The sequence below is a fragment of the Lissotriton helveticus genome, chromosome 5_1, assembly GCF_964261635.1.
Source record: "Lissotriton helveticus chromosome 5_1, aLisHel1.1, whole genome shotgun sequence".
In the NCBI taxonomy this organism is placed as follows: domain Eukaryota; kingdom Metazoa; phylum Chordata; class Amphibia; order Caudata; family Salamandridae; genus Lissotriton; species Lissotriton helveticus.
In genome coordinates, this window is record NC_136065.1 from 489,889,196 (window position 1) to 489,910,249 (window position 21,054).

Sequence of the window (21,054 nt, forward strand, 5' to 3'; positions counted from 1 at the left end):
GCAACATGTGAGAGCGTGCCTCTTTTGACCTGGCTAGCTGCCACTTTTTGCCTGGACGTTGATGTGGTTTTGATTGTGGTGCACAGGGTCCCTGTCAATGGGGTCCCCGGTGCCAGTGCGGTTTCCCTAAAAACTATTCCACAATTGGCCCTTCAGGCCTCCAGCAAGTCCCTAGTAAAAGGTATTTGGGTACCAAGGACATTAGGACTGAAGAGTGATCCCCTAGGGACCCCACTCCTAGGCCATGCTGACCGTCACAACAGCATGCATAGTCTGTTGCAGACAAAACAGTTGACATTGCTCACTACCTGTGTTCCATGCCTGCTACCACTGCCTCTGATATAGGCAAGTCACCCCTCTTATCAGACCTTACCAACCGTAAGGTAGGTGCACTATATCCCAGGTGTGTGTACATCTGCATGAGCAGATATGCCACTAAAATATTGGTCTATTCCTTAATATTTTAAGTGCCAATGAAGCCATAGAGGGTACATGGGCTGGAAACTCAGTACTATGATGTCTTCACAGGAGTGTTTGGTGCCAAACTACTCCTGACAATAAATGCACACTAATGCCAGTGTGGGATTTATTGTAACATGTACTCAGGGGGCACCTCGGAAGTGCCTCTGAAAGCCTACCGACCCTGGTGTGGGCACTGACTGGCTTTAGGTAGCCTGGATGGAGAGTTTCTGCTCTTTTGGACAAGAAACAAAGCACATCTTGAGCAGAGATGTCCCACCTCCTCCCCGGGATGGCTCAGTGCTCGAAGGGGATGCTTCAAAGGCCTGCCATCTTTTTAATTCAACCCCCAGCCTCTACTGCTAGCAGCTGATGGCAGACTCTGGTTTACACCCCCACTTTGGGCAGGAAACCGTAGACCACACCTCTGCCAACTCCACTTCTAAAATGCAGAAGGCTAAGTTAAGCACACTTTGCACCCCCCCCCCCCCCCCCCCCCTCCAACTTGAAGTTTAGGGGACTCATGTAGTCGGGCTAGGTATATGCCCCCTCCCTCAGGAGGGTGGCATAATAGGGAGTGTAGTCACCCCAGGTATGGTGCCCATTGGCCCTACCTACTACTCCCCTAAAATGCCCTTTAATTTAGTATTTAGGTGGCTCCCCTATAACTAGAATTCAGTTACCTACTGCCTAAGAAGGACGAAGAAGACTGTGCAGTGAAACCTGAAGACTACTAGTGGCTTGGCCCCCGCCCTACCGACCTGTCTCTAGCTTCACACCCTGCGGGAAGATGGCTTCTGCCCTGTAGCCAGCGACTTCCAGAAACCAGAGGAAGACTGCCTAAACTTTGAAAAAGACCAGAACTCCAGAGGACAGCCATTCTGTCCCCAAGAATCCAAGTATTCCGGTGCCCTGTGGATCCGTGAGTCCTGCCCGCTTTTGTACCAGACTCCTATGTTCTGTGTCAGTTGGCCTACCGACCCAGGACCAATTCCCCAACGATCCCAAGATCAAGATTAGCATTGGCTGACCACTCCTGGACTCTGATGACTCCTGGAGCCTGAATCCATAGGCTCCCCTTGACCGACTCCAGTAAGAAGACCCCGTTTACAGGCACCCCTGCACCTGAAGCCCCTGTGCCTTGGTTCTCAGTACAACCCCCCTTCCTCATCTCTACTTAATATTGGTGCTGCAGTTTTGGTACTCATCTGACCCTTTCCCCCCCTTGCTGACCTTTGGTCCTGAAGACTGAAATAGTAAGTGTGATAATTTCCAATATAATGGCATTGTCTTCCTCGATAGAACAATTTCTGAGAAGTTCAATGTTATCCTAAGTGTCGACTTCTAAAAGTAAAAAGTATTTCTACTTCAAACCGTACTTACCTTATTGCGACCAACTTGTTCTTAAATTAAAGAACAAACAGACCGTATTTTTCTAAAATTGGTGTTGCTCTCCTTTTTGAGTTGTGTGCCCATTATTAGTCAATGTTGTGCAATATAGGTCTTAAAAACCTGTGTTGGGCCTAAGGCTGCTCGCACACACTACCACTAATAGAGCACTTTGGGTTTTGCTTTGAGCCCTTTGCAATTTTGGGGAAACCCTAGACTCTGCACGGTGTAACCACATAGCGGCATACCATTTACAGAGCCAGCTTCCTGCACAACAGTTGACTCCCTGCAACAAATAAAAGAGAAAAGAGACTGCAAAAGGAGAGTTCCGAACCAAACCACTGGATTACAGAATCCTGCCCAGCACGTGAATGTAGAAATTTGCTCAAGCAGCACAGCTACTCCTACCAGTAAGTAACCTTTTTTTTTTTTGCTACAAGCCCAAACTGCCGACCCACCTTACATGATATTCTTTCCGGACAAGCTGGTGTTGAGGACTCCATTCACTTTTCTACCCAAAGTGTTCCCCCTACTTTTTATGCCAGGCCATCGATCACCCTCCGGGCATTCTTTGCTCCACCTCACCCTTGTAAGGAGAAGGAGACTCCATCTGATGGATTCTACCAGAGGCCTCAGATTTTACATTGATCGTACTAAGAACATTGTCTGGATGATGAGCTTTGTTTGCTTCACCGGGGAAAATAGGGGTAGGGCATTGGAATCGAGAACATGGTACGTAGATTTCATTAGACCGTGCAGTGTAGATGGTGTTCACTTTGGTTACTGAAGAAGTGCCCAGATCCCCTTGACACTAGGGGCACGAAACATGTCGATCAACCGAGAGTAGGACATATATAACTAGACACAATGCATCTAGTTCACTGCCACACTACTTTTTAATCAGGCAGTTCACCTTCTGAATAAATGACTGTTGGGACTAACTGACCTGTTTTAAATCCCTTTTTCCTGCGTCTACACACACTAGGCCCCTCACCACTACTGCACCCACCGGCAGGAACAAAAGATCTCTGCTAAAGAGCCCCGGATTGGGACCCCGTCCAGTATTGCAGCGCCGACCTGATGAGGGGCAGGCTCATATGATGAAGCATGCCACCTAGCTTGCTGGGTGTGTGAGCCCTAGTTCCGAAAAGGGGAATTCCCCCTTTCACTTTCTCATGTGTAGGGTTACGTGTGACCACTCGCATCTTACAGCATCTCCACTACTTTGTCTTGGACTCTAGAGGAGCTTTGTACCATTAAACCATAACCTGCATACTTTCTTCTCTGCGCAAAGCATCCACATGTATGATTCTGGCTTCAAAACTAGTTAATTTCTAGAAAAAATGTAATCTTGGAGAGGGCCAGATGTGTAATTTCTTCCTCTCCACGAGGAGGGGCAGCACAAATGACTGCAAAGGAACAAAAAAATTATTCAAAGCTGGTACACATGAATGAAACAAAATGCTGGTTGATCTGATGCTAGCGTGTAGAGACATGGTCTACTCCTACAATTTGTTTTAATGTAAAATGAGATGCACTTTTTTGTCCAGCCACTAGATGGTAGGAGTATGTAAAGCATGGAATCCTAGAATGTATTGCAGTTGCAAATTCTGTCATGGTGTTGTACCTTTAGACGCAATACAGTGATGTGTTCAACTAATTTAGTGGATTTACATTTGGTATGTTGCTAAAATTTTATCCCCACCTATTTTAACTTGTTGATTTTTCACTAGAGTTGTGACTATTTGACTGTTAAAACAGAGCTTTTTGTGTTTTCAGGAAAAGCAGCGTTATTGTGGCAGCTGACGAGAGCACTATAAGCTGGGGGCCATCTCCTACCTACGGGGAGTTGGTAAGTGGTACTGTTAAAATGTCACGTGATGGCCTTAGTGTGGCAAGATGCGAACCTTAAACTAATCACTGCTCTGTGCAGCACACTAAAAAGCACTGACCTCCCCACTCCCAATTAGTCCTTTAAGTGCCTCTTTAGCCTTATTACTTGGTGCACAAGGCTTTCTGTTGCATATGTCCCACTGAAATGTCTGTTATTTGTGTTTATACCATTTCTGGGATTACCCTCATCAGGACCCATTTTGTTTTTAGGGATATGGAGAAAGCAAAGCCAAATCTTCCACCACAGCACAAGAAGTGAAGACACTGGATGGCATTTACATAGAGCAGGTGAGCTGAATGACTTTTAATTACCTTTGATGCCTGGCCCCTTGTTAGAAATTCATTTGGTATGGACTGGCGCTTTTTTAAAATTTAGAATGAATTCTATTTTTTTTTTTATATCTGTCAACCCCATTTCTTTTAACATTTATAAGCTCGATACAGCTCAGTAATTCAAATAAATACTCCAATAAGTACAGTAAACATAGGTCAACAAAGAACACTAACCATCTCTTGCCTTCCCCGGACACAACAACCTTTAGTGGAACCGTGTCACTTCAATTATGTTTCGCAAACCATCCTTTAAAGAGGTTCATTTTAAGTACCACAGCTATCCTGCCTATAACAGAATTACCCAGTAATGTTATGACCGATTAATCAAACAAACGTAAGCTTTGTACTCTTAGAGTTCAATTAAACTATTCTTGTTCCTCTTACATATACATCCACACAGGCTTCCAAGTTTGTAGAAAATTGTCTTTTGTAACATGGGATATCTGCCTTTCCCATAGTATATGAACAAAGTCTCTGCTTTATGGTAAGTGAAAACCCTACCAGTCAAGGTTTTTCCCTTCGTTGTTATTACAGCCCCAAGGGTGTTTACATATGTCTGGTGTCATGCACAGAAACACCATTCATGTGTTTCTATGCTTTGACTACTGGCTGAGAAAGAACGGCAGCAAGCAGCCTGGTCTAGCACGCCCTTGGCTAGCAGTGTCGCTGCTTCAGACTAGATTTTACCATCCATGTGATAAATTTCCATCTCCAGCCCAATACATTGAGACCTTCCTAGTATCCGTCCTAAATTCAGACATTGGCAAAGCTTAACCCAACCAACAGAGGGTGACTGCATTCCAACGACTGCAGTGTGTGTGTATATATGTGGAAATGTATGTATGTGTATATGTATACATATGTGTGTGTGTGTGTATATCTCCAAAACCTCTATCAGGAGTGGAAACATAACTTTTACGGTCTGGGGGTGCCACCTAAAAACAAGATTTAGGTGTGTTACATGGAAGTGACCGGTAGAGACCAATGGGTCCCTTACCGGGGGTGTCAGCACTATTATGCCACCTTCCTGTAGGAGGGGGGCAAAGTCCTAGCCGTGACTGGTTAAGTCCCACCATCTTTGAGATGGTGGGCACTGGAAAATGTGCTTCGCCTCTACCACCTGAAGAATGGAGTTGGCAAGGACGACACCTATTCTCACTCAGTTTTCTGGCCAGTTCTCCCGCCATAAAGTGGGTGTTAGAACCAGGGGCTGCCATCTGCTGCAAACAGCAGAGGCAGGGATCCCATTACAAAGGCAGCAAGGCATTTGAAGCTTCACTCTTATGCACTGTTCCAGCCTGGGGTAGGAGGTGCGATGCCTCCGCCCAGGATGGCATTGTTTCTGGTCTCGGAGAGCAAGGTGTCTCAACCCATGGGTCCAGAAACATGTCTGGTGGTGGCCGGCTGCTTAAATCCAGTCAGACCCACACCAGGGTTGGTAGGCTGGTCAGGGGGCACTTCTGGGGGCCCTCTGGGTACATGTTTTACTAAATCCAGCACTGGCGTCAGTGTGGGTTTATTAACAGGAGGAGTTTGGTAGCAAATATTCTCCTGGGTTTAGTGAAGCCATGATGGTGCTGGGGAACTCCAGTTTGAGATTTCAGCCCAAGTAGTTTGTGGCTTCCCTGGCACTTACAATATTAAGAATGAATAGACTTAACTTGTATGGGCGTATCTGCTCATGCAGATATGTCCACACCTGAGATGTAGAGCACACTGTCTTAGGGCTTGTATGGCCTGCTAGAGGGTGACTTAGCCATACATTAGGCAGTGCTGCTTGACATGGCAGCGTGCCATGTCGACTGTTGTTTGCACCCGGCCGCCCCAGTGTCTCACAAGGTAACCTGTTGCTGCTGCCTTGGACCTTGCCCCATGCTCGCCTTCAGTCCAGAAGATTGGTCCCGTAAGTAGTTGTAGAGCATTCGGGCACTTAGCATGTTTTTTCCCCATAGTGCAATTTTTAGTAGTAACGTTAACCCAAGTGTCAACCTTTGAAAACTGTAGAAATCCATAACTCAGAGTAGTTCCCTGATTCCGATCTTGGTATCTAAATTCCTATTAAAGTATGTTATTTTTATAAATTGGTGTCCTATTTCTTTATTGGGTTGCGTGTCTCACTTGCTGCCTTGAGTGCGTGCAATAAATGCTTATCACTACCCTCTGATAGGCCCAACTGCTTGCCCACACTACCACAAAAGAGCATTTGGGGTGTTATGTGTGCCTCTGTAATTCCTTTGGGATTTTCCTGGACTATTCACACACTCAGCGAAGTTTGCCATAAGATGTGGGCTGTACACTAGGACTCGTAGGCAGGACGATTTCAACGTCCGTAGCCCTGAGACCCTACGCCTATCTGAGGTCCACTGGCTTCTCGGGTGATGTCCAAGCAACACTTTTGGACATGCCCTTTGATTTTATATCATACAAATAATCCGCGGGTCTACTGAGCTTAGAACCGCTCTAGAGCACAAACGGTACAAGCAAACTGCTCCTACTCAAACATGGGGGCAGTCCTTTAAAGAGGACGGAATCCCATCACCCACCGAGGTGGCATTTTTAATCATCTGGAATCTCCTCTTGGTTGCAATTCCTAGTGCAGCCAAGGGCTACAACCCCCTCACTGTGAGGGAGGAGCTATGGGATGTTTTATAGAAGACTTGATTGGATCTCCTAGAATCCGCTAGGTGCGAAGCACTAGAAATGTTTAGGGTGACTGTTGCAGTGCAAAGATTGGTAATGTGAAGAGTGATCAAAAATTGGCTACCAAGAGAAAAAAATACTTTGTTAGTTAACTCTTGGTGTCCAGGTTAAAAAACTGCATGTGCAGTTTAAGAAATAATGACTTCACTAGTCCGACAAACAGGTCTACATGTTTCAGCCTTAATGATCAAGTTCTGATCGCGTCCTTCCTCAGGACCTAGGTATTAAGTGCTACTGAAAAAAAGTGTAAAGTAGGTGACAAATGTCTGGTTGGAATAAATACAACCTACGGAAACCAATTGTCTTGATTGTGAAAATTTCACAACTGTGTTGGTGTCACCTGTGAAACTAGAACAACGTGATTTTACAAACATGAATGGAGACAGATTAACACAAAGGCTTGTACTGAATGGAATGATCTACGTCTGGGTCAATGCCCATCATTTAGTATCTTATCGTATACACAAATATATTATGAAAAAGTATGCTTACCCGTGAGCTTACGGGTGAACACCCCACCTGGCACCAGCTCAGGGCGTGAGACACCGCTCTATTTAAAAGGAAAACTGCAGTTTACAGATACAGACACCACCGAACTTGTAATCCACAAGATTTAAGTCAATATTACCACATTATACACGTTATGGTTTAAAACCAAGTCAACCCAGCTGTTTAAACAGTAGCATTTATGGTGGAGTCGCTATGGGGTGTAGGTCAATATAATAATGGACGAGAATGTTCCTAGAAGCCTCAATCTCGATAAAATGTGGTGTTTTGCAGCGTGAATCCTTCTGGATTCACTATGCTGTGCATATTCCGCAATCTGGTGGTTGGGTCTGGAATCGTAGTCTTTTTTTTCTCTTTTTTATTTTTATTTTTTTTTTTTTTTTTTTTTGTCGTAGCCCAGGTGGGCGTCGACGTCCCACCATTTGTTGTCCCTTCGGTGATGTTGGCGTGTTTCCGGCGGAAGCTACCAGCCTTGGGCGCCATCTTCAGATTTTTTTCCGCCGTTGGGTCTGGATAGTCGCGTGAAGCTCCAGAAGTTTTGGAGGAGAAAAGGAGGAAATACAGCAACTCTTCAACGGTGAAGACCTGAGAAGGTCGGGAGAAGAGGACCATTAGAGAAGTGACGACGAAGAAAGGAGAGAACTTCGAAATCTTCGACGTCCTTGGAGGAATGCGCACACAGGGGGCCCCCTGAGCGCAGGGATGTACAAGACACCCTTTAAATTCTGCAAGAACTGCCACCACAAGTTCGCACAGAAGGACGAACACCCAGTCTGCAACCTCTGCCTGCCAATCGACCACGAGAGCAGAGACTGCAACGCCTGCTCCGTCTTCAAGCCGAAGACACTCCGAGTTCGAGAGAGACAGAGGACAGCTCACCACACGATGCAGGGCAAGGGCCAAGCCCCGACGCTTTATGAACTGGGCCTCTCCGACGACGAGGACAACCTCGCCGAAGGCCCAGATGACTTCACCGTCGCAGAGACCGATAAGGAAACGCCTGACAAGGTAGGAGAGTCTACGACCCCGAAAACACCCACAGGGTCTCGAAAGCCAGAGGCAGACTCCCGAAAGTCTGAGCCCAGGGCCTCGAAAGGAGCACCGGCGCCGGAAAAAATAGACGACCGAAGCTGCATCCTCCGAAAAAGAGCCCAGCGGATCCTCCGAGAAGGACTCCCGGAGGCCGAAGACCTGCGAAAAGCAAAGGTCATCGAAGCAAGCCCCCGAAAAAGGGCCTTCGACTTAGACTTCGAAAGAAAAGGAGCCGAAGAAAGTTTCGCCGCCGCCGCCGAAAAGAGCGGCGGAAACGCTCGACGACGAGCAGGCCGCAGAGATGCAGAGCAAGAGAAGAAAGCTTGAGGCCGAAATGGAGAACATCCTTCAGAGAAAGAAAGACTTCGATGAAAAAATGAGAAGTTACAAGATCCCCCTCGAAGCCGGCACCGACCGTCGCTGAGGTACAGGAGCTCGAGGAGTTCGATGTCGAAGAGACGCCGAAAACTCCGGAACCCTCGGAGCAAGAAGAGGAGGAAGACCTCTACTACACAGAAGAGGATTACGGGGAGCAGCAGTCGAGCTACGGCTCAGGTTCCTCGACGGCCCAAGACCAGGAATGGCAGGACATCGAGGCCGAAAACCCGGAGGAGGCTGTGGAAACATACCCCTCGAGGCCTTCGCCACCGGATGACATTGGGGCATACAATGAGGTGGTCAGGAAGGCGGCAGCAGCTTATGGAGTTAAGCTGGAAGAGGAGAAGCCAAAAGCAGACTTCCTGCTCGAGACATTGCTCCCCATACAGACAAGAAGCCAGTTCTTGCCCATGCTCAAGAGTATCACAGACCAGTGGAAGGAAGCCTTCAAGGACCCGGCTACATGCAGATCAGTAACGCCGAGGACAGAGAAGAAGTACAAATTCTCCTCCCAAGACCCAGCTTACATCAAGGGATCCGTCACAGCACATTCAATAATCGCTGCAACGGCCAGGAAAAGGTCAAACGTCCCAACAACATCTGGACCTCCACCTGACCAGGAAAGCAAGATGATGGATCTAACTGGCAGAAAAATTGAGAGGAACGCCGCAACGCACTGGCGGATGGCGAACTCAAACGCCCTCCTGAATAGACCTCAATACCAGCACTGGGATGAGATGGGCCAATTGCTCAAGCACCTCCCGGAACAATACCGTGAGAGGGCATCACACCTTGTGGAAGAGGGGAAAAACATCGCCAACTCGTGCCTGAAGACAGCCTTGGATGGGGCAGAAACATCCAGCAGACTGATGGCTATAGGCATCACAGAAAGAATGCAAGCCTGGCTCAGGATCTCAGGCTTCAAGGCTGAGGTTCAGAACAACATCCTGAACACACCCTTCAACGGTGAAACACTGTTCGGAGCCCCAGTTGATGATAAGCTCACCCAACTGAAGAAGGACAACGAGACGGCAAGGTCCATGGGGGCCCTGCAATTCAGGGGGATGAGAAGGGGCACTCCTACACGGAGGCCGAACGGCAGAGGTGGAAGTCAGCGAGGAGATTCTCACCAGAGTTTCCACCAGGGGCAACAGAGTGACAACCAAGGCCACCAGGGCCAGCAGAGGCAAAGCTGGAACTACCAGAGCAGGGGCCAGTCCTTTCGGTCAAGAGGAAATGGACGGGGCCAGAGAAGGAGAGGCGGTGAACAACCCCCCTCTAAGTGACTTCACACGGAAGAAGGTGCTCTCCCACTCAAACCCTCCGGGGGAGGAGCACGGGAAAACAAAGAGGAGAGGGCTACACGGACAAGACACAAAGGAACATGTGACGCCCGGTAGGAGGAAGATTGAGATTTTTTCTCCAGGAGTGGCAAAAAATAACAGACCAGTGGATACTCAACATTATGCAGTTCGGATACTGCATAGAGTTGGAAAAGAGACCACCAAACAGAAAACCAAAGAAAAGACAGCACTCTGGAAGAGAGCTGCAATTACTGCAAGAGGAAGCTCAAGAACTCCTCCTCAAAGCGGCCATCGAAAGGGTTCCTTTCAAAGAACGGAACAAGGGAGTGTACTCAAACTACTTCCTGGTGCCAAAAGTGGACGAAAGTCTAAGACCCATCCTGGACCTACGGTTCCTAAACAAATACGTCAAAACTCAAAAATTCAAGATGACATCCCTACAAGAGGTCATTCCACAGATGAAGGCCGGGGACTTCTTGTCGACCATAGACCTCAAAGATGCGTACCTGCACATCCCCATGAACAGGCAGCACAAGCACATGCTAAGATTCACAGTGAACAAGGATCACTACCAATTCACGACCCTGGCATTCGGCCTAAAGTCCGCACCAAGGGTGTTCACCAAATGCCTCGCGGCACTGGCCACACATCTAAGAAGAAAGGGGATACACGTGTACCCCTACCTCGACGACTGGCTAGTAAAGGCAAGCTCTTACAGGACATGCAAAGATCATACAGAACAGGTGACAAGAACGCTGGCAAGCCTGGGTTTCTCCATACACTGGGGAAAATGCTCGATGGAACCAGAGCAAGTGAAGATCTTCCTGGGAGCTCAGATCGACACCGTCCAATGCAGGGTGTTACCCAGTGAAAAGAGAACCCTCAGCCTACTGAGGGAGAAACGTCACTACCAGAAGGGGCGAGCTCTGACAGTGAGGACTGTGAGCAAGATCTTGGGGATGATGGCCTCATGCATACACCTGGTCCCCAATGTACGCCTACAAATGAGACCACTCCAAGAGTGGCTGCAACAGCAATGGTCACAAGCTACAGGAAGTTGGGAGGATCTAGTGGTTGTAACGCACAGGGTGCAGGAAGAAATAAGGTGGTGGACCAAGGAAAGAATAACGGTAGGGAAGCCTCTAACACCACCGGACCCAACATTGACCATCACCACAGACGCATCCCAGAAGGGATGGGGCGCACACATGAACAGGCTCAGAGTGAGGGGTCTGTGGAGCCCTACAGATGCGGTCAGACACATCAATTACCTGGAACTGAAAACAGTGTTGCTAGCCAGAAGGTGCTGATACAAACAGACAACACCACAACGATATTTTACATAAACAAACAGGGGGGAACTCAATCATTCCCTCTGTCAAGCCTGGCACAAGAAATCTGGAGATGGGCAATACCACTCAAAATAGACCTGCTAGCCATACACCTGCCAGGGAAGGACAATGTAGAAGCGGATTGGCTCAGCAGGCAGACTTCAGCGTCCCACGAGTGGGAACTCAATATTCAGGAAACAGAGGGACTATTCAGGAAATGGGGCACGCCAACAATAGACCTGTTTGCAACACGCCGGAATGCAAAATGCCAATACTTTGCATCCAGGCAACCAGAGGCACTGTCACAGGGGAATGCCCTATGGATAAGCTGGTCAAAAACATTTTCCTATGCTTTTTCCCCGATACCACTGATCCCCAGGGTTCTCAACAAATGCATGACGAGCAACATGACGCTCATCCTGGTGGCACCACAATGGGCCAGACAGACCTGGTATTCTCAGATAATGGAGATGGCGCAGGGGCCACCCCACAAGTTCTCAAAAAGAAGAGATCTACTCTCCATGGAAAGTGGAGAAGTTCTACACCCAGAGCCGGAGAGCCTCAACCTCTCAGCCTGGCTCCTGAGAACTTAGAATTCGCACACCTAAAACTACCAGAGAGCACCCTGTGGGTGCTGCGAGAGGCAAGAAGGCCCAGCACACGCAAGTGCTATGGGGAGAAATGGAAAAGATTCACTTAATGGTGTTGCAAGAAAAAACTCCATAGGAAACTGACCAGGGAATCCACGGTGCTAAGATACCTCACACACCTAATTAAAGCTAAGCTAAGCTCATCCTCGCTGAGGGTGCACAATGGCAGCGATTGTGGCATACACAAGAGGAGAAACGCGGAGAAGCTTTTTTACATCCAAAGTCGTAAAAAGATTCCTAGAAGGGGCTAAAAGAATAGCGCCACCAAAGAGAATGACGCCGCCGGCCTGGAACCTAAATGTGGTACTGACGGAGCTCATGAAAGCACCTTTCGAACCCATCCACAAAGCATCACTGCAAATGCTAACGATGAAGACGGCCTTTCTAGTAGCAATCACCTCGCTACGAAGGGTGAGCGAACTGCAGGCACTCGCACTGCAGGAACCCTACATCCAGATACAGTGACAGGGTCGTGATGAGAACAGACCCACACTTCATGCCAAAGGTGGTGTCAAGGTTCCACATGAATCGGAGTATTCAGATTCCTAGCTTCTTCCAAAACCCCACTACAAGCGCTGAGAGGTCGCTCCACACCCTGGACGCAAGAAGGGCTGTGATGCACTACATTGAAAGGACGAAGGAACACAGGAAAACAAAACAGTTCTTTGTATCCTTCGCAAACAGTTACATGGGCAAACCAGTGACTAAGAACTCCATAGCTCGATAGATCGCACAGACAATACAATTCTGCCACAAACAAGCTGGCCAGGAGCAAACAGGAGGGGCACAGGCCCACTCCACCAGGAAGAAAGGAGCAACAATTGCCTTTCTGGCCAACACACCAATTGAGGACATATGCCTGGCGGTAAAATGGGCTTCAGTGCACACTTTCACCAAGCACTATTGCGTGGATGTACAAATGAACAAAGAAGCATAAGTAGGACAAAAGGTGCTTCAATATATATTCAACAACCAACGCTCATCTTCCACCCAACCGCCACAAAAGTAACGAAAACCGCTACAAAATCTATGCACAGCATAGTGAATCCAGAAAGATTCACGCTGCAAAACGAATAGTTTCTTACCTGTCAGTGTAGTTTTGCAGCTTGAAGATCTTTCTGGATTCACTAGCGAACCCACCCGCTCTGCAAGAAAGATGAGGCTGGAGAAGAAGGTGGAAACACTTAGAAAAGAAAGCAAGTTCAAGCTCACAAGATACGTGAAAAGAATTAAGTTGAAAAAAGGATTAACAAACATAGCCATGGATTCACTACAAACACAGAAAAGAAAAAAGACAGGAAAAAGGAATCCGAAGATGGCGCCCAAGGGTGGTAGCTTCCGCCGGAAGCCCGCCGACGTCACCGAAGGGACACCAAATGGTGGGACGTCGACGCCCACCTGGGCTACGACAAAAAAAAAAAAAAGACTACGATTCCGGACCCAACCACCAGATTGCGGAATATGCACAGCATAGTGAATCCAGAAAGATCTTCAAGCTGCAAAACTACACCGACCGGTAAGAAACTATTCGTTATGCTGCTTTAATGATTCCACAGGAGACAAAGGCATTCTTCTGTGTGGTTCAGAAAGCAGTCATTATGAGAAGACCGTAAGTAGGTCTCTATTAATAGTTAAGTATGGCCTCTGTATGTGTCGCCTTAATGCCCAAACGCACTCATAAGCCATTATAAAACACAGTGGTTAATGAGGGCAGCAGTGTAAGTGCGTTAGTGCACATGGTTTGCCACAATGGTATATCCTTTCTAAGTAGTCCCGAAAGCGTTTAAACGTTATACTTTAGTCGCGCAAAGTCAAGATCCGCTGTACTGCATATTTTGCCAGTATGTGCAATGCCACTAATCAGTAGCCTGCCTCAAAAGGGACTCATAAACTGACCAGCGCGTAGATCGAAAGTGTCCGCTTGCAAGGGGCGTATTAGAGAACAGCACATTAAAAGGAGAGAGCACCGGAATCAATGGGTAAATGAATTAAAACAAATAGCCACGAGATTACTGGCAGCAGGCTGGAAAGTTGCAAGTGCCTAGATAAAGTGCATTACGCGGGCCGCGTCTCTCACTTGCCCCAGTATTGGAACTTTCATAGATTCCCATGCTTTGTATCATTCCCCGTCGTCGGAATGGGAGCCTCGGTAGTATAAAAAACCATAGAAACAAAAGAGAAACCTAGGCCTAGGCCTCATCTCATTTTGTATCCTATCACCCTCTTTTTGTAAAAAGAGACCAAACTTTTGCCAGGACCAATCAGAACAGCCTCACCCTCTAGAACCTTCCTGAGAGAGCTCAGAGCCTCAGATTTTTCTACCGCACGTTGTGCTAGGGAGTCTCCTCTGAGCTCTGCTCAGTTTTTCTCTACTTTCTGGTTGTTTCTTCAATTTTTTTCTTCAAAACATCGAGATGTCTGACAAGGAGAAGAAGGCCTTGTTTAGGGCCTGTGCCTCTTGTGGGAAAAACGCCTGTTTGTGGAGGATAAGCATGATAACTGTATTTATTGCCTCTATCCGGACCACAAGGCCACAGAGTGCAAGATCTGCAGGACTTTCTCCACAAAGACCCTTCGTGACAGAGAAGGTCGACTGTTAACCTGGCTTCAGAAAATGAAAACTCGCAAGGAGGTGATCTCTTCGGACGAGGAGGATTCCACATCTTGTGCTTCCTCCCACAGATCAAGAAAGAGGGGTAGGTCTCCTACTGCTGCTTCTACTTCGGAGGCCCCTCTTCATGCCTCTCACAAGATCTCTGATAGGTCTGAGAAGGCTGGTCCCCTTCAATCTCCTCACGGCAGTGCAAAGGAGAGGCAGGGACAGGCTGCTGGTGGTGTTACAGCCTTAAAAGACAAAAAGGAGGTTGCTCTTCCTTCTCCTCCGTCCAAAAAGAGTAAATCCAGTGACAAACACCCTGATGTCGCTTCTGGATCTGGTCAGGACAAAAAACAGCGTCCGTCGACGACGAAGACACCAGGTACGTCGACGACGGTGGCATCTGTGAAAGTTCCCGCTGTTTCTGTTCCGCCGTCGACGGGCTCGTCGGCGGCTGGTTTGCCCTCGACGACGACTTCGTCGACGTTTAAGATCCCGAGTTCGTCGGCGCTGACGACTTCATCGTCGACGACTATGACAAGCAAGGTGCAGTCGACGGCTTCGTCGACGACGACCACCACTTCAACGCCGACGAGGAGGAGGATGATGACGACGAGCTTGTCTACGAGACCGTCGACGATGAAGATTGTGTCGACGAAGAATGTAATACCGTCGACGATTCCGCTGGTGGTTCCGCCGACGACGGCGGCTCCGACGACGGCTCCGTCGACGGGCCAAAAAGTGGTGCTGACAATTCGGAAAATGAAAATTATGCCGGAAATGACTTCTCCACAACGAGTCTCTTCCCATCTCCCAACAATGCTGCTGGATGATGATTCGGAAGAGGAAGATGAGAATTATGGCCCGGCATATAGTCCTTCAGACTTAAATGTTAAGACACAGGACACGGAAGAGTATGGTGAGCGGTCTGATGGCCAGCAGTTCCATCCGTATGTTCGAGAGGAACGACGCACACCGGTCTTGGGAGAAGGCATGGTGGCCATGCCCTCTTCACTTATCTCTGATTTGCACATGATGATTCAAGATTATCGCAAACGGTTTCCGTTGGAACCGCTTGGACACTCTGTGGCTCCTACGCCTCCAATCCGGCCACAGGTGCAATCGACTACTAGTCTTCCAGTGGTCTCCTCTTCACCACCGCCAAGATCATCGTTGGTGCGGGTCCGTACGCCAGACCCCTTACCAGTTCAGCAGGTCACTCAGGATACCTCTTCGGATGAGGAGGTGGTGCAGTTGGATCCCGTGGTTGATCCGTTACAGGACCCAGACTTGGATCAGGGGGATAGTACACCACATGACCCGGACGCCTCCGGTCGTGACACGTCCATCTCCCCTCCGGTGGATATAGGTGGCTTTCATCATCTGATGGATCGGGCTGCAAAGAGGTTTGGTTTGCCCATTTCGAGAGAGGAATCTGAATGTTTCCTGTATGACTTTAAAGAGCAATCTCAAAGATCGGTCAAGTCTATTCCCATCATTGAGCATGTATGGGAGGAGGGCATGAAGATCATGCAGAGTCCAGCCACAGTGATTCCAGTACTCCCCAGGCTGGAAAAGAAATATAAAGCTCCGGAAGGCAGTCCAGCTTGCCTTCTTGGTCAACCGAAGCCTGACTCAGTGATTTCTCAGGCGGCACAGAGCAAGTCAAAGAATCCGTCCACACCGTTGACCACACCCCCGGACAAGGACGGCAGACGTCTGGATAATGTTGGAAAACGGTTTTCCTCTATGGCCAGCTTGCTAGTTCGGGCGGCGAACGCTCTTGCCATCTTAGGCCGTTACGACCGCCAGATGTGGTGCGACATGGAACCATTCGTGGCACTATTACCAGAGCCCACACAGGAGGAAGCCAAGAAGGTGCTGGCGGAAGGGGAAAAATCTTCGGCAGAAGTTATTGACTGCGCAATGGACATTGCTTCCACGGCGTTTCGGGCCTTGGCCGGCTCCGCTGTGTTACGGCGTCAGGGTTGGCTGAAGGCCACCTGGTTTCGTCAGGAGGTCCAGAACAGAATCCTGGATCTTCCATTTGATGGAGAGATGCTGTTGGGGAAACATGTGGACGATACCCTCCAGAATATAAAGACGGACACAGACACGGCAAAGTCCTTGGGCTCACTCACATATCGCAAGGTCCCCTTTAGGGGTGCACGAGGTAGAGGATTTGCGTCTTACAGAGGAAACCAGCAGCGATATTCCTCACAGTCCTCCCAGTCCTATAAACCACAGTACTCAAATCAGCGACCAGGGCAATCAGCATCTTTCTCTCGCAATCCTCCGCGAGGCCGTCAACATCGGCAAGGTCGTGACAACACCAAACGACAATAGCGGCCTCCCGGCTCTACCTACTGTTCCTCCCCTCCCAATAATATCAGTGGGGGGCAGGATATCACTTTGTCTGGACAGTTGGAAGTCAATCGCTTCAGACCAGTGGGTCCTAAACATCGTAGAGAGTGGCCATACGTTGGAGTTTCACAACTTTCCTCCAACACGAGCTCCGAGCGCCACCCGCACAGGACATCTGAGATTACTCCATCTAGAAGCCCATCAGTTGTTCCTCAAAGGAGCGATAGAACCGGTACCGTTCTCTCAGAGGGGTCGGGGGTTCTATTCAAGATTCTTCCTGGTGCGGAAGGATGCAGACACTTGGCGTCCCATCCTCGATCTTCGGGAGCTCAACACCTATCTCGTAAAGCTCTCCTTCAGGATGGTCACTCTCCAGGAAATTCTTCCTCTCTTGAATCCGGGCGACTACTTGGCGTCGCTGGATTTAGAAGACGCATATTTCCACATTCCAATGCTCACAGACAATACCTTCGCTTTACAGTGGGAAAGAGCCATTTCCAGTTCAAAGTGCTTCCATTCGGCCTTCGGTCGGCACCGAGAGTGTTCACCAAGGTATTGGCACCGGTGGCAGCGTTTCTTCGACGACAATCTCTCGAAGTTTTTCCTTACCTGGACGACTGGCTCGTCAAGGCACCATCGTTCCAGGAAACCTCGCAAGCAGTGTCTACTTGCCTCCAGTTGTTCCGTTGCCTGGGCCTTCAGTTGAACGAACGCAAGTCAGTCTTACTGCCTTCCACGACTGCCAGATTCCTGGGGTCAGTGTTGGACACCACGCAATGTACGGCTCGTCCCTCAGAGGAGCGGCAACAAAGGTTGATGGTTTCAGCTCAACTACTCTGCCGCAGAAAGTTCCTGTCGGTCCGCCAATACAAATCTCTTCTCGGATCGATGTCATCCTGCATACCATTAATACCGCATTGCAGGCTGCGAATGCGTCCTCTGCAAGAAGAGCTAGACAAGCAATGGCGCCAGGCAGAGGGGTCATTCAACGACAGAGTGGTAGTGACATCAGCGATGAGGACAGCGAGCGAGTGGTGGCTTCTGAAATCCAATATCGCCCAAGGTCTGACGTTCAGGACTTCGCCTTCACCCATGTTAGTAACAACAGACGCTTCCTTGGAGGGCTGGGGTGCAGTTCTCCGAGAGCTTCAGGTCAGTGGCCACTGGAGTCCAAGACAGCGCCAGTGCCACATCAATTTCCTAGAGTTGACGGCCATTCGGTTGGCCCTGCAGGCTTTTCTGCCCAGAGTGCGCAACCGCTCAGTGCTGGTCCGGACGGACAATACGACGGCCATGCACTATGTCAACAAACAAGGAGGTACCAAATCGCAGACTCTGTCCTCAGAAGCTCAACGGATTTGGGACTTCGCGATTCTCAACATCACTCTGAGAGCCGAGCACCTGGCGGGAACGCTCAATGTCAAGGCGGACGCCTTGAGTCGACAGACGGAAGTGACTCACGAGTGGGAGTTGAATCAATCCGTTCTAGACAGGGTGTTTTCGGTTTGGGGGCAGCCAACCATCGACCTCTTTGCTTCCCCGGAGAACGCCAAATGCCGGTTCTACGCAAGCAAAGTTCACCATCAGGGGTCCCTGGGGAACGCTCTTTCGATGGCTTGGTACAGCGCGTTCTTCTACGCTTTTCCTCCAATTCCCCTCATTCCTCGAGTTCTCAAGAAATTGAAGGCGGACCCTGCAAGATGATTCTAATTGCTCCAGCATGGCCCAGACAGTTCTGGTACACAGAACTCCTGAGGCTCTCCCAAGCTCCTCCAATTCACTTGACGCCCATTCCGTCCCTTTTGTCCAGGAATCCGGGACAGGTTTACCACCCGGACCCGGGGTCGCTTCACTTGACGGCGTGGCTCCTGAACACAGAGAATTCAGTCATCTAACACTCTCGCGGGAATGCAGAGAGGTCTTGGCTCAAGCCCGAGCACCAAGTACCAATAAGACTTACAAAGCCAAATGGAAAAGATTCTGCTTATGGTGTCATCAGGAGGGTCTCCATCCTTTCACTTCCCAACCTCATCAATTGTTGCCATATTTGCTATCTCTGGCTAAGTCGGGCCTGGCACATTCATCGCTCAAGGTACATCTGGCAGCCATATCACGATATCGGCGCAGTTCTTCAGGTCCTTCCTTATGGTCCTCTAGGGTTGTTAAACAATTCTTGAAAGGATTATTTCGTATGTATCCGCCGGTCCGGCCTCCTCCGCCGGTGTGGCAGCTTAACATTGTCTTGGCGCAACTCATGAAGGCTCCGTTTGAGCCGGTCCACAAAGCAGATTTAAAGTTCCTATCTTGGAAACTAGCCCTTCTGGTGGCTCTAACATCAGCGAGGAGAGTGGGTGAGCTTCAGGCACTCTCCATTGTGCATCCATTCCTGCAATTTACAAGAGAAGGTCTTGTTCTTCGGACCAACCCCAAATTCATCCCTAAGGTGCCATCTGAGTTCCACTTGAATGAACCCATAATTCTGAAGTCTTTCTTTCCGCACCCTTCTACACCTGCGGAGCGTACACTACATTCTTTGGACGTTCAACGATGCTTAAAGTTTTACTTAGAGCGCACACGTCCCTTTCGAAAGTCAACTCAAATGTTTGTGTCATTCAGCGCACCTCGCAAAGGGTTGCCTTTGACAAAGAGTGGCATTTCCCGCTGGATCTCCAGTGCGATTCAATTCTGTCATCAGGAAGCAGGCAAGCCACTGGACGGAAGGGTCCGTGCACATTCCACTAGGTCGGTGGCATCATCTGTGGCTCTCTTTTCGGGAGTTACCATTAAGGACATATGCAGGGCAGCAACATGGAGCAGTACTCATTCCTTCACGAAACACTACTGCCTGGAGTCTGCAGGACGAGCCGACGCGGCTGTTGGTCAAGCAGTCCTGCGGAATCTGTTTCATTGAGAGGTGAGCTTTCCCTACGATCCCTCCATCCTGGTGAGCACATTTTGTTTGTTTTGCTATGCTATATGTATTGCTTATATGGTTATGTGTTGCCATGTATTTACAAAATGTGTTCTTGGGTATTTACTGCTAGCTACTCTGATACAAAGCATGGGAATCTATGAAAGTTCCAATACTGGGGCAAGAAAACAAGTTACTTACCTGTAACTTTGGTTCCCCAGTATTGGTAACTTTCATAGATTCCCATGCGCCCGCCCGCCTCCCCTGGGAAAGCTCAGTCTGTTACGGAGTTAGTGGCAGTTTGCACAACGGCTACGAAAATCTGAGGCTCTGAGCTCTCTCAGGAAGGTTCTAGAGGGTGAGGCTGTTCTGATTGGTCCTGGCAAAAGTTTGGTCTCTTTTTACAAAAAGAGGGTGATAGGATACAAAATGAGATGAGGCCTAGGCCTAGGTTTCTCTTTTGTTTCTATGTTTTTTTTATACTACCGAGGCTCCCATTCCGACGACGGGGAATGATACAAAGCATGGGAATCTATGAAAGTTACCAATACTGGGGAACCAAAGTTACAGGTAAGTAACTTGTTTTCTTACTTCTCCGTTGGTACCCCGGACTTCTCACAAGCTGTAACCAGAGGTAACTGACTGCGAGGAATAGGTGCTTTTATATACCTTATGGAGAATACTCCCTGGATTCATGTGTTACAAATTGGTCATAAGCAAACGTCTCGTGAAGATGACGTCATTAATAGGACTACAAAAGGGTCTTAATCTTGGGAAATGTAGTTTAATGCAGTGAAACTACAAAAAGCGCTGAGACATGGGAAATGGCTGAGACATGGGAAATGTAGTATGCAAGTTATGCATTGGTATAGAGAGAAGTACTTGAACACGCGTTTAGGGTTTAAAAAAACGGTAGTTCACGCGAGTCGTGGGTGATTTATCAAACTTGGGCATACACCCAAATGACGTGTCTTATCTGAAAGAGGCCCGTTAGTGATAGATTCCTTACCTTCGAATATCCCCAGGCGTCAGACTGGATCCGGAATTTTTTTTCGTAGCAGTACCCATGCGCGTCGGTAGGCGTCGTCTGCGGCTCCGTGTCCGTCGTCGGCGTCGTGGGTGCCGTGATGACATCGCCTGAGTACTTAGACGCCGCCTCCGCGTGCTGACATCAGTTCTTCTTTTTTCCGCGCCAGCAGCGCAGATC

General features: G+C 48.7%; 1 protein-coding gene across 1 annotated transcript in view; it reads left to right on the plus strand.

The window, feature by feature from the left end:
• The window catches only part of RCC2 (regulator of chromosome condensation 2), a 143,931-nt gene that overhangs the window by 82,705 nt on the left and 40,172 nt on the right, over positions 1–21,054 (plus strand). Inside the window, exons 11-12 of the mRNA XM_078642806.1 lie at positions 3,628–3,700; positions 3,952–4,029. Of these exons, the coding sequence (XP_078498932.1) occupies positions 3,628–3,700; positions 3,952–4,029 (151 nt within the window). The remainder of the gene's footprint in view (positions 1–3,627; positions 3,701–3,951; positions 4,030–21,054) is intronic.